This window comes from Pithys albifrons, chromosome 13 (assembly GCF_047495875.1).
Source record: "Pithys albifrons albifrons isolate INPA30051 chromosome 13, PitAlb_v1, whole genome shotgun sequence".
Lineage (NCBI taxonomy): Eukaryota > Metazoa > Chordata > Aves > Passeriformes > Thamnophilidae > Pithys > Pithys albifrons.
Genome location: NC_092470.1, coordinates 11,384,841 through 11,408,199, shown reverse-complemented (window position 1 = coordinate 11,408,199; position 23,359 = coordinate 11,384,841). Strand labels below are relative to the sequence as shown.

At 40.4% G+C, this 23,359-nt stretch overlaps 2 protein-coding genes across 2 annotated transcripts; both read right to left on the bottom strand.

Moving 5' to 3' along the window:
• Nucleotides 1-1,322: 1,322 nt before the first annotated feature.
• On the bottom strand, nt 1,323-5,889 carry C13H15orf48 (chromosome 13 C15orf48 homolog). The gene is made up of 4 exons (XM_071568410.1): nt 5,708-5,889; nt 5,354-5,442; nt 4,538-4,598; nt 1,323-3,898 (listed from the first exon to the last, which is right to left on the bottom strand). The coding sequence occupies exons 1-4, from the start codon at nt 5,747-5,749 to the stop codon at nt 3,830-3,832; spliced, it is 261 nt and encodes an 86-aa protein (XP_071424511.1). The 5' UTR covers nt 5,750-5,889; the 3' UTR covers nt 1,323-3,829.
• A 1,800-nt stretch (nt 5,890-7,689) lies between these two features.
• AFG2B (AFG2 AAA ATPase homolog B) lies at nt 7,690-14,771 on the bottom strand. The gene is made up of 8 exons (XM_071568214.1): nt 13,436-14,771; nt 12,386-12,571; nt 11,828-11,986; nt 11,099-11,308; nt 10,459-10,686; nt 9,469-9,603; nt 8,731-8,856; nt 7,690-8,027 (listed from the first exon to the last, which is right to left on the bottom strand). Exons 1-8 carry the CDS (start codon nt 14,510-14,512, stop codon nt 7,875-7,877), a joined length of 2,274 nt encoding a protein of 757 aa, XP_071424315.1. The 5' UTR covers nt 14,513-14,771; the 3' UTR covers nt 7,690-7,874.
• Nucleotides 14,772-23,359: the final 8,588 nt, after the last annotated feature.

The window sequence follows — 23,359 nt, the reverse complement described above, 5'->3', positions numbered from 1 at the left end:
CGAGGTCAGCCTGGCCCCTGATGCCAAACCTGGGAAGTTTTGACATGAAAACCAAAGGCACACCAAACCTTTTGCCATGCTCCCGTTTCTAATAGATTAGGGTTTATTTAAATGACTTTCCTAAACTGGCGGTGCTTACTGGTACATGGTCTGCACTCTGAAGCCCAGACTAACCACCTCTCAGGCTCTCAATTGCCAGCACAGCTCTCAGCAGGGGCTCCAGCATTCCCTGTTCCAGCTCCCCCACCACCCCCGTGCCCCTCAGAGGACAGCTCGACCTTCGGGAGGGTGAAACTGGCCCCAGCCCTGGGTGCTGTGAGAGGATGAGCCCCGGGGAAGGGCAGCACCTCCCCAGGAACAGCTCTGGCCAAAACACACGCCCAAGATTATCTCAGAGTAAGAGCTGATTAAACCAAACCCTTATTCATCAGGCCACGGTGCAGCACAAGCAGTGTCGGTGCAGCCCGGGGCAGGTGTGATCCTTGGCCAGGGCGAGGCAGAAGGCGCTGTGGGGCCCCGGGGGCCGCTCTGCCGTGCCAGGAGCCGGGCGGCTGCTTTGGGCTGGGCAGAGGTTCTGGCGAACAAACTCCCCGCTCACATCAGCCCTGAAGGACAACACTCACCTCGTCCGGCCGCAGTGCCCGAGGCCAGGCCATTGCCAGGGCTCCCGTTCCCATTTCAGTGACGCTCCAGGCGCTCCCGCACGGCAGCGATCGCTGCACAGCACAGACCTCAGACAGCAAACTAAAGCTGTGCTGGGCAGCCTGGCCACGTTTGTTCGGTCTGAAAACTTTCCTGGGGAGTGTCCAACACCAAAGAGTGGCCAGATCCAGTGAATCATTGCCATTACTGTTGTTGCTTTCCACAGCTAGTCCTGGGGACAGCCACCCTCTGCACGGGGACAGGTGACAACTGCAGGATGAACCATTTCCTTTGGCAATTGCATCAGGCCCCTCTGGAAGTTCCTGTTTTCTAAAGAAGTGCCAGTGAAGTAAACCAGACAGTACAGCACAACACCAACAGCACCTTGTGGTAGGGAAATACAGGGGCTGGGGGACATCAGAAGAAATGCTGATACCAGGGCTATCAGATGCAAAAAATACCAAATTAAAAACTCAGTACAACTCTCTGGTAACCACAACACCACAAGATCTGCAGTTTTAAGGCCTTCAAGTACTACTGTAGTAATAAAAATTAGTAATTCATTGCATGGACACTGCAGAAAGCAACCCTCTAGTCTTCTATTTACAAACAGACTACTTAGAAAAAGTTAGAAAAACATGGCCATAGATTCTAATGATACATTTTTAATGGTGATTAGAATTTTTAAAACACATTTCTGGCTTCTAATTTATACTTGAAACTCTAACAAGCCAGTGAGCATTTTAATTAAAGTTTGCAATTCATATGAATGTTGGAATTGATACAGTTCTTTGGAAAAGTACTAGAATTGATGAGCAAAGACAGTGATTGTTTAAAAAAACCAAAAAAAATCCCCTAACCAAAACAAAGAACAGAATGGAATAGGAGACAAAATGGAGAGAAGGAAGAAATTCTAAGTTATTTCCATAAACTCTAAGTTGTCCATGGAATAAAAAGTCAAGTTTTTGCATAACACAGGACAGGGAAGTCTTACTTTTCTCATAAACTCAGCTCATGAAATTCAGCCAATTGAATCTTTACTGTTTGTAAAACAAGGAAATAATTTATATATTGCTTATAGATTTATGTTAAGTAGTTGAGCTGGGGAGGTACAGAAATTGCTCTTGGTGTGCTCTGCTTACAAGAAAAACCCCTTACCCATGCAAAAGACAGATTTTTAGGGACAGTCAGAGAAGATACGAAATCCCAAGAACTTTAAAAACATTCATAAACTTTTTGAAGTGCAGCAAAATATTTTGATTTCTTACATTATGTGAAACCCTCCCAACAAATCTATACTAAAACCAAAAAAATAGAGCAGCTAACAAAGCAAACCAGTTTATTAGCACAGCTGTTATGCTTCAGGACAGGATGAGAGAAGCAACAACCTGTGACTGAGAGCAGTCACACTGCATAATGCACTACTGGAAATACCACTGAAAAGTTGTTAAATACAAAAATGATGTAAAAGTTACATTTATTTCCCCAATGTTGACAGATACTTAGGTCATAGTATTTACAGACTATACAAGTGATTTATTGAAGAACAAACTCATTTAATCCATGCATCAATTCAGACCATAGCACTTTGTTTTGTTTGGTACAGTCCAGTAAAAATATGGAAATACAGAATAACTTAGAGAAATATTTTAAAATATTTTCTTTATTAAGATATTTAAAACTTATATTCCTCAGAGCGCTGTATCTTTGTGGTTCTATGCTATCCAATCTTGTGATGTCATTCCTTAAAATGAAAGCTAAAAAATATTCTGAAGACTGGTTCCTGTCATTCTAAAACATAGAAGCTGCTGAATCATCCTTACTTCATAAATATTTACGCCGCATCTGATAAAATAACATTTTAACTTTTTTTTTCCTCAGCTGAAGTAAACATAAAGCTTCTGAAGCCACACTACTTGGAAATTTGGGAGACAGCTTTTCTAACCCAGGTTTGCCTTTGCCACAAGAGAGTAACGTAAAGCACTTGACTATTACTTAAGGGGACTTTTTCCAGTTAGCAGTTGTTTCACTTTTGCTTTCTTCCTTACAGAAATTAATCTGTAAAAGAAACTAAGTAATAGATTGTGAAGCTGCTTACCAAAAATAGCTACAAAAGGACAGTTCTACCACTGAATGCATTTCTTGCCTAATAAATGTACTGGGGGCCTGCCCATTACATTCTGTCCCTGGCCAACCCATAAGAAAACACACAGATGCTCGTGGAGGAATTGTCTCTTCATAGAATCATTCCTAATTTTAATGTTAGTTTCTATATGAAAAAGTAGATGTTCCTAATGGCATGTAGAAATGTTTAAAAACATTGTTAACTGTGCAGTAAATTTGAGCTTGCACTTGAACTACCTTGCACAAAAAAAAAGAAATTAGCATTATGTAGTTAGTTTTGGATCAGTCAAGTTTCCTAATTCTAGTAACTTCTAAATTTAAATGCAACACTAAACACAAGAGAAATTATCTCATTTTCATTTCTGTTTTAGCCATGCCCAACTTCTGTGCCCTAATCCTGCAGTCTCAAATACACCCTCAAATAACCTACAGGACTCCTCAGCAGGTTAAGGTGAGTCCACACAGAAGTCTTTGCAGCAGAATATTAGTTTTGACTTAAACTATCATCACATCTAATGTAGACAAGCAATGCAAGTATACTTTATGACCACATATATTGCCATACAAAGACATCTTGTGGCTATTACTTTGGTCTATATACACTGAAATACAGTATAGAGAGGAAGCAGACCAGGAATTCCAGTTTAGAAGGGCATTTGGGCAATCTCCATTTATGGAACTTACAGGAAAAGCTGAAAAAATTTAGAATTTATTTTATTAAAAATTTATAAATTGACAAAACTAATGCATTTTGAAAAAATGCTCCAAATTCTACAAAAAAAAAGTGAAGGCTTTTTCCATTTATAATTACCATCTGAATATTCAACATTTGACATCAAAGGCCTACTGAAAATGAATATTGGAGTCAGATTTTTGGACTATATGGATGCTGTATGCCAGCTTCTAAAGCAACATGAAACTCCTCATCCAGAGTCCAAAAAAATGCAGGGAGACCCTAAAAACGTAGCAGAAGCATTTCCGCACACTGAGTCCAGTAGCCAAGTCTGTGCAGAAGTGATTCCACTAGATTCATAGGGTACCTTTTAGGGGCAACAGAACCTTCTCACTTCATAAGCTTTTTGACATCTTCCAGCTCTTCTATAGGTTTCCATTTCTGTTGGACTGTTAATAGCTGGAAGAAATGGAAAATGTGAAAGTTAGCAAAATCCCAGTGAGCATTTACTCCTCTCCCACCCCCCCATTCATACATCAACTTATTAATGAAGAATTTCTAGTAGCTTTACATTTTCCTTTCAGAAGTGTGCAAAGAGAGTAACTGATGACATATAAAGTAATTTGTTGAACAAAATCATTTGGATATTATACAGCTAATAGTGCCAAATAATTTTATTTTTCCTTATTCTAGATGCTCTACTATTTGAGGCTCCAGCACTCAAATATTCTTAGTCAATATTGTAATTCAGGAACAAGGTAAGGGGAAACAGCCATCTTCTGTACTCCAAATTTCCACTGTTACCAATGGAATTGAGTAAATGGATGTTGGGCATTGGAATGGACACAGGACAGCAACCAGGATATGCTATAAATTCAGGATCAGACATAGAATGTAATAGCTGGAACCCTATCATTAGGTAACACTAGGAAGATATAAAGTAATTAATTAAAAATTTGTTTCCATTATTAACTAGATATACATCAGCTTTACATGTGTTTCCTCATTAATATTTTACTAGTTCTTACACATTTAAAAGAAGTTACAGTGTTGGAAATGTATGCTATTTATACTGACTGTATTATATGTACAATTTACCTTCTGAGACTTGGTAGGATCAATATTTTCCCATGGTTCTGGATTGCCACTCTTGTTAATGCTTTAAAAGAAAAACAAAAGGTACTATGCTTTAAGGTGTGTTCTTGCATACATTTTTCATATATGAGTAGCCTGTCATCAGCAGAGCTATTCATTTAAGTAAAGAGTTCCCCAAAACACAAGTTTACAGGTTTGGGCATTCTGTTCCAAATTCTGGGCAGGAATTAACAAGGGCTTGCTTTACTTGCAGTTTCCAAAGCACCAACCAAGACAATGTCCATGTACCATGTGTCATTGTGAGGGAAGCAAGCTGAAAAATCAAAACTGAGTAAGGACACAAAGTAGGGGGACTCCTACCCTGACAGCTAAAATGCCTATTTCAATCACCTTAAAGTAAATAAATAAACTCCTCAAAGAGCGTAGGACTTAATTCCAATTTGGCCAAGCCATTAGAATATTATCTTAATATTATCAAATTCTGCTCCTTATATACAAGTTACTAGCCTGGCTGCAACATATCTGCATCTCATCTACCTGTCTGATTATTTGAAATTCTTGATAAGAATATTTAAAACCTGTTACACCTACAGCAAAGAAAAAAATTATTGAATCAGAAGTTAGGACATAATTTGGACTACGCTCCAAATGAATTAATTTCTTCACTATTTACAGTCTGCAGGCATTTCAGTTACTAGTACTCTGGAAGATGCACATGGATTATTTGTGTTGTGTGTGTGTATAAAATATGATGGTTCAATACCTCTGTTGAATGAAAAAAGGTTAGGGTGAGCAGCAAACAAGAAGTATTTTGCTTACATCACATCAGATTTGCCGAGTAGGGAATAGACACTAAAAGAGAACGCCCCAACTGCTGCCATGGACAATATTCCAGCCAGGGGAATGAGCTGAAAGAGAGAATGGAGAAAGAGCTGAACTGGTGTCCTGGCTCATGGCCACGAGTTGGGGAGCAGGGGCTGAGGTGGGATTTGCTGTCACTGTATTATCCCTCTGTGCTACTCTTCACCCCACCTCACTGTTCACACGGGAATTCCAACCCGCACATGTCTCTCGCTCTCACCATGGCCCGGGAAGGCGCTCGCTGTCACGGGCAGCCCCGGAGCACCTGTCCGCGCACAGCGGGACCACGGCGCGGCCCCCGGGAAAACTTACTTCTCTTTTTGTTTTAAGGATCTGGAAGATGCTCCTGTTCATCGTGGCGGCGGCTGCGGCCCTGGCACAAGCTGTGCGTGTTACTGCAGCCCGGGGGCGAGGGGCAGGACGGCACCGGTGCCGGGCAGCGCAGGGACGGGCAGCGGGACGGGCGCTCCCTGCGCTATGCACGCACCGCGCTATATACGCATCGCACCGCGCCCCGGGCTGCGGGGGCGGGCCGGGCCAGCACGGGCCGGGCCGGGCCAGCAGTGCCACCCCCCGGCCCGCGGCGGCAGGCGCAGGGGAGCGCCCCGACTTGCTCCGAACCCCAAAGGGAGCTGCCAGGAGAGCAGGATGCGACGTGTGCTCTTCCCGCAGCCCCTTCTCCCTTGCTGACTGCAGTACTCAAACTCTGTGGCTCCATTTCTCCTCTGTCGTCTTGTCTGTCCGCTTCTCCAGGCAGCTGCCCAAAGAACAGCACATCCAGGCAAACGCCCAGGCGAGGCCATGGCCTGCCTCTTCCAGAGCTCAGAGAGGTGCCTACAGTGACTGCAAGAGGAGGCTCAGTGTCACCGTGTCCCCTTTTGCTGCAGCCAAAGCTTAACCCAGGGCCAGGTTCCTGTCACTCTACTGTGTTACACAGCTCCTATTGCTTCCCAATATCCCTGTGGGAGGAAGACTACCAAGGGCAGGCTGGAGGTGAACAGTGCCAGCCAACAACTCCTGTACATGTTTCTCCCCTTCCCTCTTGCCCACTGGAAAGAAGTGCCCTGCTGGCTCCCTGCAGCAAGGAACAGACACGACAGGGCACAATTAGCTCTGCTGGTCCCTGGAGGGAGCAAGTCTAGAAGTTAAGTAGCAGAGTCTTCGAGGTGAAGGACCTGGCAGCATTTTGCTGTCACAACTCTCAGGTCCAGCAATTCTATTGCAAACTCAAACACTGGGAAGCGAAACAGAGTTAACTAGAAGGTTTGTATATATTTTCTCAGCACTGCTACTGAGAAACCTTTGGGTGTTTGGGAAGTTGACCAGCACTGCTAGTTTGTTGCCAGAAATAAAACAACAGGATGGTCCTTCCTGTAAAACAGTGATCAAAGCCACCAAGTAGTAGGATGGTCGTTTATAGCTGAACACTTTCCTAGGTTACAGTGGCTTCTACTACTGCCTCTTGCCCTCCACAATCACAAACTGCTTTGGAACGTCCTTTTGTGATCCATCTCACTACATATCACACTCAAGACAGTCTCTAGTGTTCCTATTATGAGCAAGAAATATTTGTTAATGGGTTTATAACTCCCGAATCTCAGCGGAAATAAGAAACTGTCTTTGACAGTGGTGTATTTCATTCACAAACATTTCCATTGGGAAAAGGAAAAGATAATAAAAAATAATAAAACCTTCCTACTCTAGAAAGTTAAAATGCACACCTCTATGTGGTACCGATTTCCTTGGATATAACTGTGTATTTGAGAAGGTGACCTACAAAAATGTATTGACAAAGAGTGGTTGTTGGGGGGGCAAAAGAATTCTGCACAAATTGTTATAAAGCAAACTCCTTTCTCTAACGAAATTATTATAGTTTGAGTCGATTACATAGTTCTTACCTTCTTACTCAATTCAAATGTTTGTACAGTAAGCAGTAACTGATCTAGAATTAGTCCTAAAACCTCAGACTTCTAAACCTACAATAAGGTTTTAAGCCCTGACATCCTCTTCACTGCCACTATATTTTGGAATTTGCTTGTAAGAAAGTAATCCTGTAAACAGGCACATATAAAACACATTTCATATAGAATGGGACTTACATCCTCCTATTTAACACTCTGAAAGCTTTCCTATTTTTTAAAATTTCACTGTCCTTTGGAGAGTTCACAACACACTTTGAGTATTCTTGTTATGCCAGTGTGTATACTGAAAACTAGGAAATCTACAGTAACACTAACCTGTTCCACAGTGCTTTATCTAAGTATCTCAATTACTTGTTTCATCAGATGTAAACCTACCCAAAGTAAATGAGATTTTATTATTCGCTCTTGAAATCACAGACCTTTGACAAGTGAAACTCTACTGTATTTCATATACCCTGAAAACTACAGTAAGTACAGAATTAAAAACCACAAAAGATGCAAGCCTTTTCAAAATCTTTGCAATGTATTTAAAAATACCTATGACACTCCTTTTTGATTCAAGAGGCTAATTCTTGATGCTGGAATTTTTCATAAAATTCCAAGTCTTTTATGTTTAAGGATGGTTTTACAGTCTTCAATGATTTCACAAAATGCTCGTGTTTCACAGCAGTTGCTTCAAGCCCATTCTCTTGCAAAGTCAACAAAGCAGCCTTTAGAAGAAGAAAAAATAACTTGAAGTGCTTATCATGGTGTAAATTGCAAAGAATGTACTGTAAGTATTCCAAAATATTTTGCAAATAACAGAGTGTTAGGTAAAGCATTTGAAAACAGCATTGTATGGTTTATGATTATTTAACAATAAAGAATAAACTATAAATAATAAATAATAACAATAAAAATCTATTAGGTTATTATAACTTTTTCCTTCACTTTTTGTGTCCAAATTAGACAATATATTCTTGATCACTTATACAGTTGGCTTTTCTTCCTACTCTTCTCTCTTTTATACAACTCAACTCAAATTCTGGATTTCTCTTCTAAATTTTTCTTTGGTCTAGCCTTGACAGTACATGCAAATTTCAGCTAAAAATGCTGCAGTTGCTTGCAGTACATAGAACACAATTCATCTACATGTGAGTATGGATTAGAGAGGGTCACATGAAATAAAGGGTAGTACAGTTCCTTAACTTCTAGTAAATTACCACAGAAAGACTTCATTCTTATTTGCCTTCTTTATTTAAAGAATTGACCCTTGTTGTGTTCCGTTTTACTCATTCTCTTTATATTTTCAATACAAACTGTGAAAGAATCTGTACTACTGATGGTTTGGTAACATCTGTAAGTTAGCTCTCTTTTTTCATTCAAAGCTTTCATTATAGTTTATTTCACAGATGAACCAAGAGTATTTCTTACCTCCTTGCACAGATTTTCAATGTCAGCTCCAGAGAAGAGGTTTGTTAGGGCTGCCACATCTTGTAATGACACATCAGGATCTAACGGAATTTTTTTGGTGCAGATTTTCAAAATGGAAAGTCTTCCCTGTAAATTGGTGCGTTTGGCACAAGAAAACAAAACCGAAAAACCCCCAAATTAATCCTTCTCCAAAGCAGTTACAAACTGAAATTAGAACAAAGGAAAATCCAGAAAAGTACCAAAACTATGTGGTTTTGGTGGAAGAATTAAATGCTACTAATAGAGATAATATTTACACTTATGGTTATCTTATATATTAAGGTCTGTTATTCACAGTTACTCATTACTTCATAAAAACACAGTATTTTAGACTGAAGAGTCCATATTTTGGTCTCCTTTGGGATCAACTTTTTTTTGTCAAGCTCAGGGCAGACAACTTGTTGTGGGTATTTCCTAAATTGTAGCTTTATTTTTAAATACAGATACTCTTTAATTTCTATTATGCAATACTATAACTATATGCATCAGTTAAAATGTTACAGGTGTTTAAAATACAAATGTGTTTATTAGCTTTTAAATTTCTTCATTGTACCTTGAGTTTGGTGATGGATCTTTAGTGAATCATCCATCAATTGTTAAATATGTTACTGGAATGTGCCCCATTTGCTCTTAAAGTAAAGTGTGCTGGTAATTCATATCTCTCCCTTTAAAGTAACGTATGGATGTGTAATACATCACCTTCAGATCTGGAGGTGGAATATAGATCATCTTGTCCAACCTTCCAGGACGCAACAAGGCATCATCCAACATATCTGGTCTATTTGTTGCAGCAACTACCATGAAATCTTTGTTCAAAGTTTCCTGAAACTCAAGCTGAGTAACAGAGCATATAAACAAATCAGTGCAACATCATTAAGATAGATAATATCTAAACATTAATTAAAAACTAATGAGAAGAAAGGAAGGGCAAAAGGATGATGTAACTTTACATGCAGTTATTTTCAATTCAATATTAATATTTAATTTTCCTTGAGGTAAAAAATGCCTTGGTGCAGGCCAGATTACACGGCAAAGAAGAAACATAGTTAGTATCTGCCTTGACAATCGATACTTTTCTTTGGCCAAATTGTAACATAAAAGCTTTTATATGTAAAAATTCAGTATTCTATGATTCTGGAATTGTTTTCTTTACTATTCCCCCAGAGATTATCGTAAGAAGATGCAATTTAAATCCAGAAAAGCTAAATATTAAATATTGTGAATCATTCACTCGAAAGTGAAGGTACAACTTTTTGTTTAAATAAGTAACTGTGCTGCTTTTGTAGCAGTATGTATGAGAAAGACCTGCAAATGAAGAAGGGAGAATGTTTATAAAAAGTAAGTTCAGGAATGAACTTGAACAATAGTAAAAATAATACAATCAGTCTAAAAAGTTACTTTAGTGTCAAGAAGAGGATTTTTGTGACAGAAGATGAACACCATCCAGTAATGCTCTGTAATACCTGTGTATCTTGTTCAAACAAAGTCTCATTGAGGAACACTGTATGTAAAAACATTCAGCAGCCTATATACAGTGTTTTCTAAAAACTAGAAATTATGACAGAGTAAAAGAGCAGCTGGTATATTTTTAAGCTTGAGGATTTGAAGCTGTGAATGCCAACCACTAAAATTTTTGTAACAACTGGACAGCATTTATCATTCTTCTTACAAAAAAGGGAGCATAAATACCTTCCTTTCCTGATCACTTTGTTCTTGGCACTGAGCCTCAAGCTGTAACTTGCCTCCTCTTCTTTCTGTAACTTTCAGGCCAACACCATCCAGCTCATTGAGAAGAACAGAGAGGACTCGCTCGGAGACCCCATGGCCAGTGCTACAGCGGGAGCGAGACCCCAGGATAGAGTCGATCTCATCTAGGAATATTATTGCTGGAGTATTGGCTCTTGCTTGGCGAAATACCTTTTTGAAAAGTGTTAATAAAGTAAAATACTAATGCATGCATTCTATCAGGTAAGGTGAACAAATCCCATTTACATTCACTCTGTATTTTACTTACTTAACTTTAAAGGTACATTTGTAATGATTCACAAGAACTGTTCTGGCTTACATTTACTACAGGCAAATTCTGCTTCATATTTATATTCTTAAATGAAATGAAAATAAAAGAGTAGAAATACTTACAAAGTTTAAAACTTTATAATTTTTAGGATAGATTCTCACTTTGTATAAATGTTAATCTCTAGGCCATTTCTATTTAATAATCAGGTAAGAGCTGTATTAGCTTTCCAGTAACAAAATTTACGTCTAACTAATACTTTACAAAACTCAAGCAAAAATAAAGCATAAGCCTTACACAAATTAAAAACTGTACCTGAGACAAAATCTTCTCTGAGTCTCCAACATAGGGTGAGAACAGATCAGCACCACTTACAGAGAGAAAGGCACAGTGACAACTTGTGGCCACAGCCTTCACCAGCGTGGTTTTGGCACACCCAGGTGGCCCATAGAGAAGGATGCCCTTGGGATGGGACAGGCCCATCCTTGCAAATGCCTGAGGAAACTTCATAGGCCACTCAATACTCTGTCAATACAAAAAACAGGGATGAAATTCTTAGTGACAAGACTAGAGTTCATAGGCTATCAATAAATTGCCAAGCACATCACTTCCTCTCCTTGATACAAACATTAATTTGAAATCAGAGAATAATGACTTAGTCTTTCTTCATATAATTCCCCCTTCTTAGAAGTCTCCATCTGAAACAGAACTAAAGGTAATCCTGGAGAGATGATACACAAGAACCCTCTCTGGCTAAATATTCAGGAGTGGATGAATTATCTGGCTACAAGTTAAGTATTTTTCAGCTGCTAAAAACCATGCATATTTTCCCACGATATTACTATGCTTGGTGGTGATATCTTGTGACTGGAAGACTTCTAGCTCAAACATTGTAATAACTTAATGTAGTATCAAAAACGTTTAAAATACAGTTTATAATCAGGTGATTTTCAAGAGAATTCATTTTCATAATTAGCACACAGAAAACCTTGGAGCATATGCTTATGAGAAATTAGCTCTTTATCTAAATTTGTTCCATGTTACCTGTTTTAACTTTAACTTTACATCTTCAAGACCACCAATTTGCTCCCAAGTCACAGGTTTGCACTCTGTTAGTCCAACTGCACTTCGAAAAGAAGACGGTTGAATTTTTTTAAAAGCTTCTTGGAAATTTTCCATATTAATCATGGTTTCAGTTGAATCCTGAAAAACCCCCAGAAGATAAAGAATATTAATTATATTTTAATGTAATACTTAAATGTTGCATTAGTATGAAAAACACTTCACAAAAGGCCAAATGCAACGGTGGACAAAGTTTACTTTGCTAAAAAAAGACTAGAATCTCTGCTTTGCACGATCCTAAAAAGGATGAGGATAAAAACTTTAATCAAAACCTTTCACTCAGAAAGAACAGTCTTTTCAGGGGAGAACTGAAAGAACTAGCAAAAATGGTCTGTCTACATTTATAACACACTTGGTGTTTTGCAGTATTCTAATTTGTGAGTCTTCAACTTCTCAAGCTTTTCGAGTCAAGCTGAGTATTAACAGGAAAGGGTGGTAAGGATACTAATGCCACTGCCCTTGACTGATGTGCAGCCATACCAAGGAGCTGTGGGCCACAGCCTGCATGGCAGCCTCTCTGCAGAGTGCTGTGAGGTCAGCTCCAACGTACCCCGGCGTCAGCTCTGCCAGCAGAGCCACATCAACCTCTGCAGAAATGGGCATACTGGATGTAAGCAACTGCAAGATGGATCTTCTCTGAGTGACTGTTGGGGTCCCAATAATAACCTAAACCAAAGAGAATAAACAAAAATTGTAAGCAGATAATGTGATATATTCATCTTATTTTACACACCTAGGCAAGCAATTTTGTCTCTGCTTTATATTGCTTACTAAAGATTTACATATACTTGCAACTAAAGAGTTTTACAAGAAACCTATAAACAGCACTAAACAAATGACAATATTTAAAATATCACCTACTTTCCAAGTGAACCGTGTTTGTTTGTATAAACAGTTGTTCATAAGACACTGTCAGCTGGTGTCTATTGAGTGCCATTTTCAGGAAGGTTCAACATAAGACATAACACATCATAATTTCTGTGCACTACAAGGACTGAATTAGAATAATATGATAGGAAAAAAATCAATAAGATAATCATTCATACATTATTAAAACGCTGGTGAAACATAGTCATAAAATACATCTCAACAATCTCTAAGTTCTAGAAAATAATGAAAATTACAATTATGAAAGCATTAAAGATCTTGACTAAACTGCATGATCCAGGAGTGTGTTTAGCCAGAAAAACAATACAAGCAGAAGAACTGTGAGTTGCTCAACTGTGTGTGTTTTTCTTCTTTTGACTACTAGGTTGCTTTCCAGAACAGACCCAAAATTGAAATTTGATCAAATTTTTGACACAATAGATTACTAGTTATCTGTCACAATAAACCTTTAGGGAGACATGCATAAATCTTCACTCTATAATTTAACTGAAAAAACCTAATCCTGTAAAGCTAAGCATCTGTAAGCAAACAAACCCCCTGAAGAACAGGTCTACATCTTTATCATAAAGACTTTATTAAACAGCCCCATTCCACATCCATATGGAAAGAAAAATGTGTTTATAAATAACAGGGTTTATTTACCTCTCTGTCCAATCTGCCAGGCCTTCTCAGTGCAGGGTCTAAGGCATCCGGCCTGTTTGTTGCTGCCACAATGACCATCTTGCCCTCACTCCTTACACCATCCAGGAGTGTCAGCAGCTGAGCAACAATTCGATCCTCAGGAGCATTGTTTGAACTTCCTCGCTTTGGGCACAAAGAATCAATTTCATCAAAAAAGAGAACGGTTGGGCCTTCACATGACATTTCTCTGCCCTTTTCAAAGACTCTTCGCAAATTTTCTTCACCTTCTCCTGGCCTCGAGCCATGGAGGGCTGGGCCACTGACACCGAACAGGAATGCACCCAGCTCTTCTGCCACTGCCTTTACCAGGAGGGTTTTCCCTACACCTGGGGGCCCAATCAGTAGCACTCCATTGGGGACAGCCAGCCCCAGCTTCCTCAAAGTTTTTGGAAAGCGCAAAGGCAGATCAATCATTTCTTTCAAAGGCCTTCCCACATCATCAAGTCCTGCAATTGCAGTTTTTGCAGTGCCTTCTGATAAATGTCTGTACCACTCTAAAGTCGTCACCTCCTTAATTTTTATGCTCGTTTGGGGGGTTATCAACCCAGCTTCCTCCACCGACGTGTCTGCAGACAGTATTTCAATACACACCACGGGATTCTCGGGACTTGGGGCAACAGTAACAACGTAACCAGGCGCAACATAAACATTTCTCAGCAGTTCTCTGAGGGTGTCCTGCAGCACGGCCCTGGGGGTGGCCCGTTTGAGCGCGGCGCTGCCGAGCACGGCCCTGACGGCCGCCCTGCCCACGGCCCGGCGCGGCAGCAGCCGCAGGTGCCGCAGGCTGAGCCGGAGCCCCGGCGGGGGCGGCGGGGCCATCCCGGCCGTGCTGCAGCTCAGGTCGGCCTGCAGCAGCCCGTCCGCCAGGTCGTGCCGCGGCCAGGCCGTGCACACGCAGCAGCCGCCGGGCAGCGCGATCCGCAGCGGGGCACCGATCGTGGCGCCCAGGAAGGACAGCGCGGCGGGGCCGAGCCGGCAGCGCTGCGTGCCCTCATCGCCCGCGTCCGGCGGCAGCAGCTTCAGCTCTGCCGGCTCCATCCGCCCGCCGGCTCCGCGCCGGCCCGGCCGGCTCCTCACTCACCGCGCCTCGCCATCCCCAGGGACACCGCCGAGCCCCGGCACTCCCGTCCGGGGAATGGAGAGCAGACACCGCCGAGCCCAGCCACCCCCCGCCCCGGGGAATGGAACGCAGACACCGCGGAGCCCCGGCACTCCCGCCCGGGCCGGCACCGCCGGGAAGAGAGCATAAGCCGGGAAGGGAGCACACACCGCGAACTGAGCGCACGCTGGGAACGGAGCACAGCCCCTCCCGCGCCCCAAGGCGGTCCCGCGCATGCGCCACACCGGAGCGCGCGCTCCGGGCCCCGCCCCAGCCCCGCCCTCCCCTCAGGCGCCGCCGGTGCCGCCGCCGAGCCCGGGAGGGTGAGGGTGGGAAAAGGGGCTCTGAGGGTGTTGGGTCCGAGCTGTGACCGGACACCACCATAGACCATGGCACCAAGTCTTTCCTTAAACACCTCCAGGGACGGTAACTCCACCACCTCCCTGGGCAGCCCATTCCAATGTCTGAACACCCTTTGTGTGAAGAAATTCCTCCTGATGTCCAACCTAAGCCTCCATTAGCGCAGTGTCCTCTTGTCCTGTCACTTGTTGCCTGAGGGAAAAGCCCGACCCACCACTTGGTTACAATCTCCTGTCAGGGAGTTGTAAAGAGTGATAAAGTCACCCTGAGTCTCCTCTTCCTAAGGATAAACACCCCCAGCTCCCTCAGCTGCCTTATGGGACTTGTTCTTCAGACCCTTCCTCAGCTCCGCTGCCCTCCTGAGTTGAAGGGCCCAGAACTGGACACAGTACTCAGTGTCCGCCTCCCTCAGTCCCACCTCAGCTGCCACCCTCGGCCTTCCCTGTTGAAGGGCTGTCCAAGTGCTGCCCGTGAGCTGGACAGGGTGTCCCAGAGCCCTCCCGTACCCTCATCCCACACACGACATGGACCTGCCCCTTCCTCATTGCTGCTCACTTGTTCCCACAGAGCTGGCCATGACAGGGATCGCTCCCTGAGGACCTCCCAGGAGGTCTGTCAGCATTGTGGGTTACAAGAAAAAATTGTGATCTGTGAAATTTAGTATGTACATAATTTCATCCTTGCAAGTAGCTTCATTTTAAGTAAAGTCACGCATGTGCCAGATGCATACAGACTTTATTTGAGGCCACGTGTGTACCAGAACTGGGATCTCAAAGGCACGAGGCCATCAGACATGGTTATATTCACAGAAAACCCAGAGAAGGTGGTTTACAGAACAATTACCACCTTTCCTGCATGGATTCTGAAGGTCTCAGCAGGGAAAGCATAAGGAAATCTTTTTGATGGTGTCCTGCTTAATCAAATTCCTTACTGAACCAAGGGCTGTATACAAAATATTTCAGTAACCCATAAAAATAAAAAGCAAGCAGTGTTAACAGAACCAGTTCAGATAATTCAAAATGCTGAATACAAGACAGAGGAACAGCCTAGGGCTGAGCAGAGTGAAAACCAGCAAACCTTCTCTTTACGCCTAATTATGTGCAAAAGGGCCTATGAGAGATTTCCTTTCAATTCATGAACGACTTTTCTCCTTTCAGTGTCTGTTTTTTGGATATCTACTTAATCTTTCTTTCCATAGCACTAGTTTATACTGCACACATATGCAAATGTTTATGTGGAATATGGCTATATGGAATATGTAGACTTATTAGGTATTTGGTGTGGGACTTACTAATGTCTGCCCAGAGAATGTACAGACAAAAGATTATAAGGAGTTTTCATTCCAAGAAGGCAAATGTATTTTCAAGCCAATGTCTTATAAACACATTCTCTTGTTTTATTTCTTTCCATCAAAGGTTCTTGTAAACACGAGTGCCCTCAAGTACGTCCTCGATTAAACAAAAAACATACTGTTTAAAATGGCAGATTTATGTTTCAGTGTTTTGAACTGTAAATGGTGGACACTCTGCTTGGTTTTAAAAAGTTCTGCTTAGGAAAGAAAAGTATGGAAATATTGCATATTGCAATAGCTCAGAGGTTTATATTCATATATGGTTATTCTTTTTAACAGACTTATTGTAACATCTGGAAAATTGGATTTTCTATGAGAAGGAAAACACCTGCAAATCTAATCTTGAGTAACAAAGAATTCCAAATAATAGTAGTTTGAATTATTGATCTGAGTGTCCCTTGCCTTTAGTGAAGAGGAGTTCAGGTCATCTTTTTTAATGGCAAATACATGGGAGAGGTGCTTTGCTGTAATCCATCTATTTTTCCGGTTTTAAATTTACTTTTATACAGGTTTGCATAAATATAATTGGAAAAGTAGCACAGCAACAACCTCTTTTCTTCCTACCTTCTGTTTATCGTAGTTTCATGGTCAGTTTAGACAGTAAAAGAGGGAGTTCTACCCTTTATCAACTTAATGATATAACTCCTCTACTTTATTTTAATAGGAAAAACATCAATATAGCAAAGATGATGAGCTTGTTGGATGTAGCACTGTTTTTTCTTGGAGAGTTGGTTAACTGGAAATAAATTAAGGGTTTTTTTTTGCATTTCACTGCCATGCAAAGGCTTATATTGGTGGAAGGAATGCCTTGAAAGGGGCATTGAATGGGAAGAGAAGGGAGGGCTGTGACCTCTTGTGAGGGCAGTTCCAGTTTGTGTCATCACATTGGGTGTAGAAAATGCAGGCAATGGTTTAGGTGAAACACAAGAGAAAGCCACAAGCCTGCTTGGCAGGTGTGTCCCAGTGGTAATGTCTGCAATAGCAAGGAAATGCTTCTTGTTTCATGAAAATGTTAAGCTGGAAGGAAGCACTGATGGATGACCCAGAGTAGTCTTATCTTACATGGGAAACTTGACTGTGTTAATGCACACTGCTAATATTTTTGAGTTTATTCTAGTTATCCATAAATTAGTAACAATAACATGCTTGGTGTCCAATGTAAAAACTATGATGTTGTTGCTTGATGAGCACATTCCTGTGAATTTTAACTTAAACTTCTTTGAATTTTTACTGTAGGTTATTGTTTTAATACTGATTATTTTAGTTTAAGACATTGCTAGTTCAATTCTTTTTAGTATAATGGGGTGGAGCCCCAAACCCACTAATCTGTTCTATTGAAAGTGCACAGGATTGGTTTCTTTTGAGCACACTTTATCAAGACTTTATTTATTTATTTTAATAAAAATCTTTGATGAGTGACATTGCTCTGCTTTGCAAAATGCACACCTTTTAAGAGGGTTTTAACAGTCGTGCTCCTGAATAATTTCTAGACCCCAAAATTTACAGTGACAAAGTGGCAAAAAGGTATTCCACCAGGAATATAGTTTAAATTGACCCAAAAGAACGTTTTAAACAGTTCACTCGACCTTCGCTAGATGGCAGCTGATCTTCAAAAATGGCTCTTTTCCTCCTTTCAGATCTGATAATTTGGAGGGAGTAGTCATCGGTTCCAGAAGAATTCAAATATTGTCCAGCATTGTCTTCACTCCATTTCTAATATGAAACTGAAAAACCAGAACAGTGAGTGTACAGATAATTTTCAGCTTCATTATGGTTTCAGTATTTTCTTGTTGGGCTTGTTGCAGTTTATTTCTGGGGAAGAATGTTTCATTTTTTGCTTTAATATTGAGTGGGCCAGATTAACTTCTCTTAAAAAGCAGAACATATAATATTCTGATAATATTCTAAAAGTAAAGAATAATATTTTGGTGAGAGGGGGTTATATGCATATTGAGTATTGACAGAATAATGTTCAAAATTCCCAGTTACTGTAAACCACAAAATAAAAATGACTGTGTCTTGTTAAAATAATTCCCTGCATAGACAGTAAAGAAGATATTAAGCTGGTTATACTTTTTGGTTTGACTATATCTAATATCAGAAGTGAAATTTTTATTTAAAATTGTCTAATTACCAGTGTCTTTAACGTAGTATTTTTTATGGTAGATGGATTTGAAAATGTGGTGTGATTGCCTATTAATCAAATAAAGATAGTTGTAAGTGAGTAGGTGGCATGTATATACTTCAGGGCAGGATTTTAGTCTTTGTGGATGTTCTAACTGAGTATAAATGCTGTATTATACTTAGGCTGGATATTGTACCTCTCAAACACCAGGCTTTGTTATAACAAAACTTCATAAAGAAATTGTAAAGACATGCTTAGAAAAGGAATGGAAAGAGCTTTTGTATGTCTGCATGTCTTTATGGGAGGGCCACCCTCAATGTGTTTACTTAATTTTCTAGTGGGTGTCCAGTCCTGTATCTCTACATTGAAAAAGTTCCCACTGCAGTTAGTAGGGATTTTGGAGGGGAAGGCATGTGAGGTCAGGCACCTTACATGGATAGCACTGATGTTGTGTCTCTGCTGGAAGTCTCTGCCATCCCAGCACGTGCATCAGAAGGAGTGTGGGCCTGCACCTGAAATCTTCCAATGGAGACTCAGTTGTCTCAGCTAAAGTTGCCAAGGAAAGATTTTATGCTCAGGCACTACATTTTTGGGGGAAGTGACTGGAGTACCAAATTCACATTCCATTCTCTTGACACTTTGGGGCAGAAACCTTTCCAAGAGGGGAAAACAGACAGCAGCAGATAGTTAAACAAGACACATTTTCCAATATTTGTCTTTAGCACCTTTTCATTATTGCTTAGGGGTGCTTGGTTATCTGTTTCAATATAACATATAATCCAGTGGTTCACTAAATCTTATTTTGGATAAGGAATAGTGAGATTCTTGTGTGATATTCAATACAGGAATGAGAGCAGACTGCTGAGGGTTACAGAAGGACCATACAAACTGGAGGGACTTAGCTGTAAAATGAATGGCAGATGAAATTCAAAATACATAAATGAGAACTGCTGCACAAAGAGAAGAGTGGTCACAGAGGAGGGTCACTTTTATAGCATCAGGATAGATCATTCCATGTAAATGTCAGCTCAGTCTTTGATGTCCAAAAAGCAAATCAAATGTTAGCATTAATTCAAAAAGAAACAGAGAACAGAACAAAAACCATCTCAGTCCCATTGTGTAAGTCTGTACTTTAGATATTGTGTGTACTTCTAATCACTCCTCAGAAATAGGTATTGGAACTGAGGAGGGTTCAGAGAAGGCAGCAAGAATGGTCAGAGGTGTGCAATGGCTTCAGTGCAAGCAATGACTAAAAGTGGGCTGTCTGTCCAACACAAAAGGTAAACTTTTAGGTATCTGTGGAAGAGATTTGCCAAATTGTAACTTTGATAGGAAATGTCTGTTTTAAAGGTCTCTGCCAGTGCCAGAACAACCAATGCTGCACAGACCTCCGTTCAAAACAAATTAAAGGATGTGGGTATTTGACCTGTAGAACTTCATGGAAGAGCACTGTGGATACAAAATCATGTGGTGCAAGGGAAGACTGGAAAGGACTCAGAAAAGGATGCTGTTCATGAGAGTTCTCAAGATGGGTGGGAAAAGGAAATCTTTGTGAGAAGGGAATGGGAGGATTTCTGAAGAACCAGATTCCTGCTGGTGTCAGAAACTTCTGTGAGCTGAAATCGTTGGAAATTAGAAGTGTATGAAAGTGCCGTGTGTGCTTATTCTTACTGTCTATTTCTTACCACTGTTGTCAGTTTTCTCTTTTTTGAAGGAACATTCTTAAAGCATCACATACTCATTTCTAAAATTATGAAAAGAAATCCATACAAGCAATTGGTTTCAGACATAAAAAGGTTAGGTATGTGTTTTGTATTCACATTTTCCCTCTTAGAAAATCCCACACAGCAGTTATACAGATTGGTGCACAGTATATAGAATGGTCTTGCAGCTTTCTATGGCTTTTCACAGTGCTTTCTAGGAATTATCCCAAATGCTTTCAAGGATTTTCCACTGTGGTGTCCAGGAATTTCCTTTATTGTTTTAAAGAATTTTCAAGAATTCTTCTTAGCCTTAGTAGGAATTTTCCTGGTGCTTTTCGAAAAATTTCCTTCTTTGCTTTGTAGAAATTTCTGCCAATAGTTTCTTGAAATGTTCTATTTTCTCTTCTGCTTTCTAGAGATTTTCTGAGTGTATCCTTGGAGTTTCCCTGGTGATCCAGCATGCTCCATCATGTTTTCCAGGAATTTGCCAATAGCATCCAGGAATACCCTCTGTGCTTTCTAGAAAGTCATTCTAGAATTTCTAGGAATTCTCTTTGCTTTGTAGGAACATTTCTGTATTCCAAGAATCTACCCAGAACCATCTAAGGACTCTCCCCAGGCACTCCAGAAATCCTTGTCATGTCTTCTTTTTGAGTTTCCCCACCCAAAACTTAGCTTGAAAAATGTTCAACACTTCTGTTTTAGGCTTTCCTTCCTGCACACCACAGCTGTGTATGGTACTGTTTTCTCTCCTTTCCTCCAGCTCAGACAGGCAGATTTTCTTTTTATCAACAGACCATGTTCCTTTCTTCAGTACAACTATTCTCTCTTCTTCACACAGTAAGAATGTATTCATGTTAGTTCTCTTTTAGACTGATTTTTAGAGCAGGACTGTATATATCAGTGAGTGTTCACTTGAAAACATCATGTAGTGTACAATTTTTATTGACAAGAATCAGTAAAAGACATTGATCTACAAAAAGTATTTTTAATATAGAGATAGCGCAAAGACTAATTATTAAATCAGAAGATAATTTGAGTAATTAAGAACAAGATGTATGGGAAAAACCTGTAATACCCTAGCTAGCATCACCTGCACTCAGGGTGTTATATTTTAGGTACTTGTGATAATTGCACTAGTCAATATACCCTTAGCTCCTAATAATTGTTTTTTATATTTAGGTTCAGTGCTGTAAGGAAAGAAATATTTTGTCCTTATTTAAAGTATTTTGTGAAATTTGAAAATCCTTCTCTTTGGAGACTGAAGAATTAGATAAATGCATTAGCAATGAATCCACTTGTGTTATCATGAGAAAAATTGACTTTTAGGAAGAGAAACTCAGTGTTTAATTATACTAGAAAAAGTTTGCTGCATTTGTTTTCATTTCCTTTTTTTTTCCTTCGTTTTGTTCCTAAGCCCTCTCAGGGCTCAGAGTGTGGTGACAGGCCTTGATAACCCTGACCAAGCTCACCTGAGTCCCCAGTCCACCCATAACCCCCAGGCTGTACTTAAGCCCAGGCTGGGGGCTTTTGATCTGGGATGATCTGACCTGTATGGGTGGGACTGCAGAGCCCTGGGGGGTATGACTGGGCTTTGCTTGGACTGAAATCCTGGTTTGTATGTGGACCCAGTCCTGTTGGCACAGGTTTGTCTGATGGCCTGTGCTCTGGGATATTGTTCCTAGGCCTGTATTGCTCAGGCCTCTTAGGCTGGGCTTTGCCAGACTTTTATCAAGTCTGGCTACTGGTTTCCTATCCCTCGTAGAGCTGCTGCTCCTTGCTGTTCTCAGGGTCTGTTTTGTAGCATTGCTCACATGTTCATAGTGTGTAGCAATGTGTACACAGGAACTTTTCTATACAAACATGTCCTTTTGTGTTTGGCAACTATCTCAGTAACTTGTAAGATTTTATATTTTTCTTGTTTGTTATTTAAGTTCTCGGTAAACTGCTGGCAGTTGCTGTGTCTTGAGTTATCTTAGTGTTTTTGAGTAGATACCACATACTGTCATCTTTTGTAACATGTTGTGGAGTCCTGTTTGTATGTCTTTATTAGTAATTTAATTATCTAATGAAATGTAGAGTATCTTATTCTGTTTAAAAATTAAGGAAACAAATGCATTGTAAAAAGTATTTGTGATTAAGGGTTATTATTGCTGTTTTTGGAGATACACTGAAACTTGTGCCATTTCTGTTATGCAGAGTTCTTACAAAGCATGTTAATATTGTCATAGCAGTTCTTTACACTTCATTTATGCTTTTGTACAAATGTGGAGGAAAACTCCAAGAAACAAAGCATTAATATAATAATTCTACATTTGGAGGTGAGTGTTATGTAATGGGCATGGTCAGCAGTTGCATCTGTGTCATAATTTTGATTAAACCCTGGATGGAACTATTCTTTACAAATTAACTAAAGAAATCCTTTTTTGAAACACACTGACTTTCAAATGCTGGTGGCTGAGCAATGTCACCCAAATGCTGTAATGAACAAAATGGAAAAAAATCATAGCAACACTTTTTAGTGGCTGACTTCCCTGGCTTCTGCTAGGCCTGGGTTTGGAAGTGTTTTTTTTAACAAGAAGAGGTTCAAAATTCACTCAGAAAAGATAACTAAGTCATATTTCTAGATTCCTAGATGTGATGTAAAGTTCACTGGACTGGGCCTGAACGGAAAGGGGTTTGATGGCTGCTCATGCCACTCCCTCTGTGGTGTGTCCTTTCCCCCTCATTTATGCCCTTTAGAAAGGCATAGAGTTTACTACTTCCTCAGTACTTGGGTATGTTGCTTAAAATTAGCTCCTTGTTACTTTAGGTGGTGTTATAGAAGCAAATGATTAGGCTTCTAAATCAACATTGTCGCTGGATATAAAACATATATTTAAAGCATCAGAAATAATGGGAAGTCTGTGTGTGTGTTTCCGGCTTTTGAGAGAGCAAAGCTGAACTTGGCGACAGATTTCAAGAATAAAGGAGTTACTGCTTGTATGAATAATTTAGAGATACTGGTGACAGTAAGGGTTGAAATATCCAATTACTTTGAATTTGCATCAGTTTTCAGGTGTTACCAAGGCAACCCCTGTTCTTTTGTAAGGACTGTAGTAGTGTAGTTTGGAAAATTGCTGCCAGGATCTCTTTTTCTTAAGGAGAGTGTTCTTCTCCTTTAACTTCTCCTGGTAAAAGAATTACAAATTCACCCCATTTATAAAGAGATCAACCTAGTGCTATGATGCAGATGTAATAATTAGAC

Excerpts from the sequence above, each read along its gene's own strand:
- C13H15orf48 (XM_071568410.1), bottom strand. The coding sequence starts at position 5,749 with ATGAACAGGAGCATCTTCCAGATCCTTAAAACAAAAAGAGAA. Across the intron at positions 5,443-5,707 it reads TCCTTAAAACAAAAAGAGAA|CTCATTCCCCTGGCTGGAAT; the intron begins GTAAGTTTTCCC and ends TCTCTCTTTCAG. Across the intron at positions 3,899-4,537 it reads ATCCTACCAAGTCTCAGAAG|CTATTAACAGTCCAACAGAA; the intron begins GTAAATTGTACA and ends CATTTCTTCCAG.
- AFG2B (XM_071568214.1), bottom strand. The coding sequence starts at position 14,512 with ATGGAGCCGGCAGAGCTGAAGCTGCTGCCGCCGGACGCGGGCGATGAG. Across the intron at positions 11,987-12,385 it reads CTGTGGCCCACAGCTCCTTG|GATTCAACTGAAACCATGAT; the intron begins GTATGGCTGCAC and ends GGGGTTTTTCAG. Across the intron at positions 9,604-10,458 it reads AAAGTGATCAGGAAAGGAAG|CTTGAGTTTCAGGAAACTTT; the intron begins GTATTTATGCTC and ends TCTGTTACTCAG.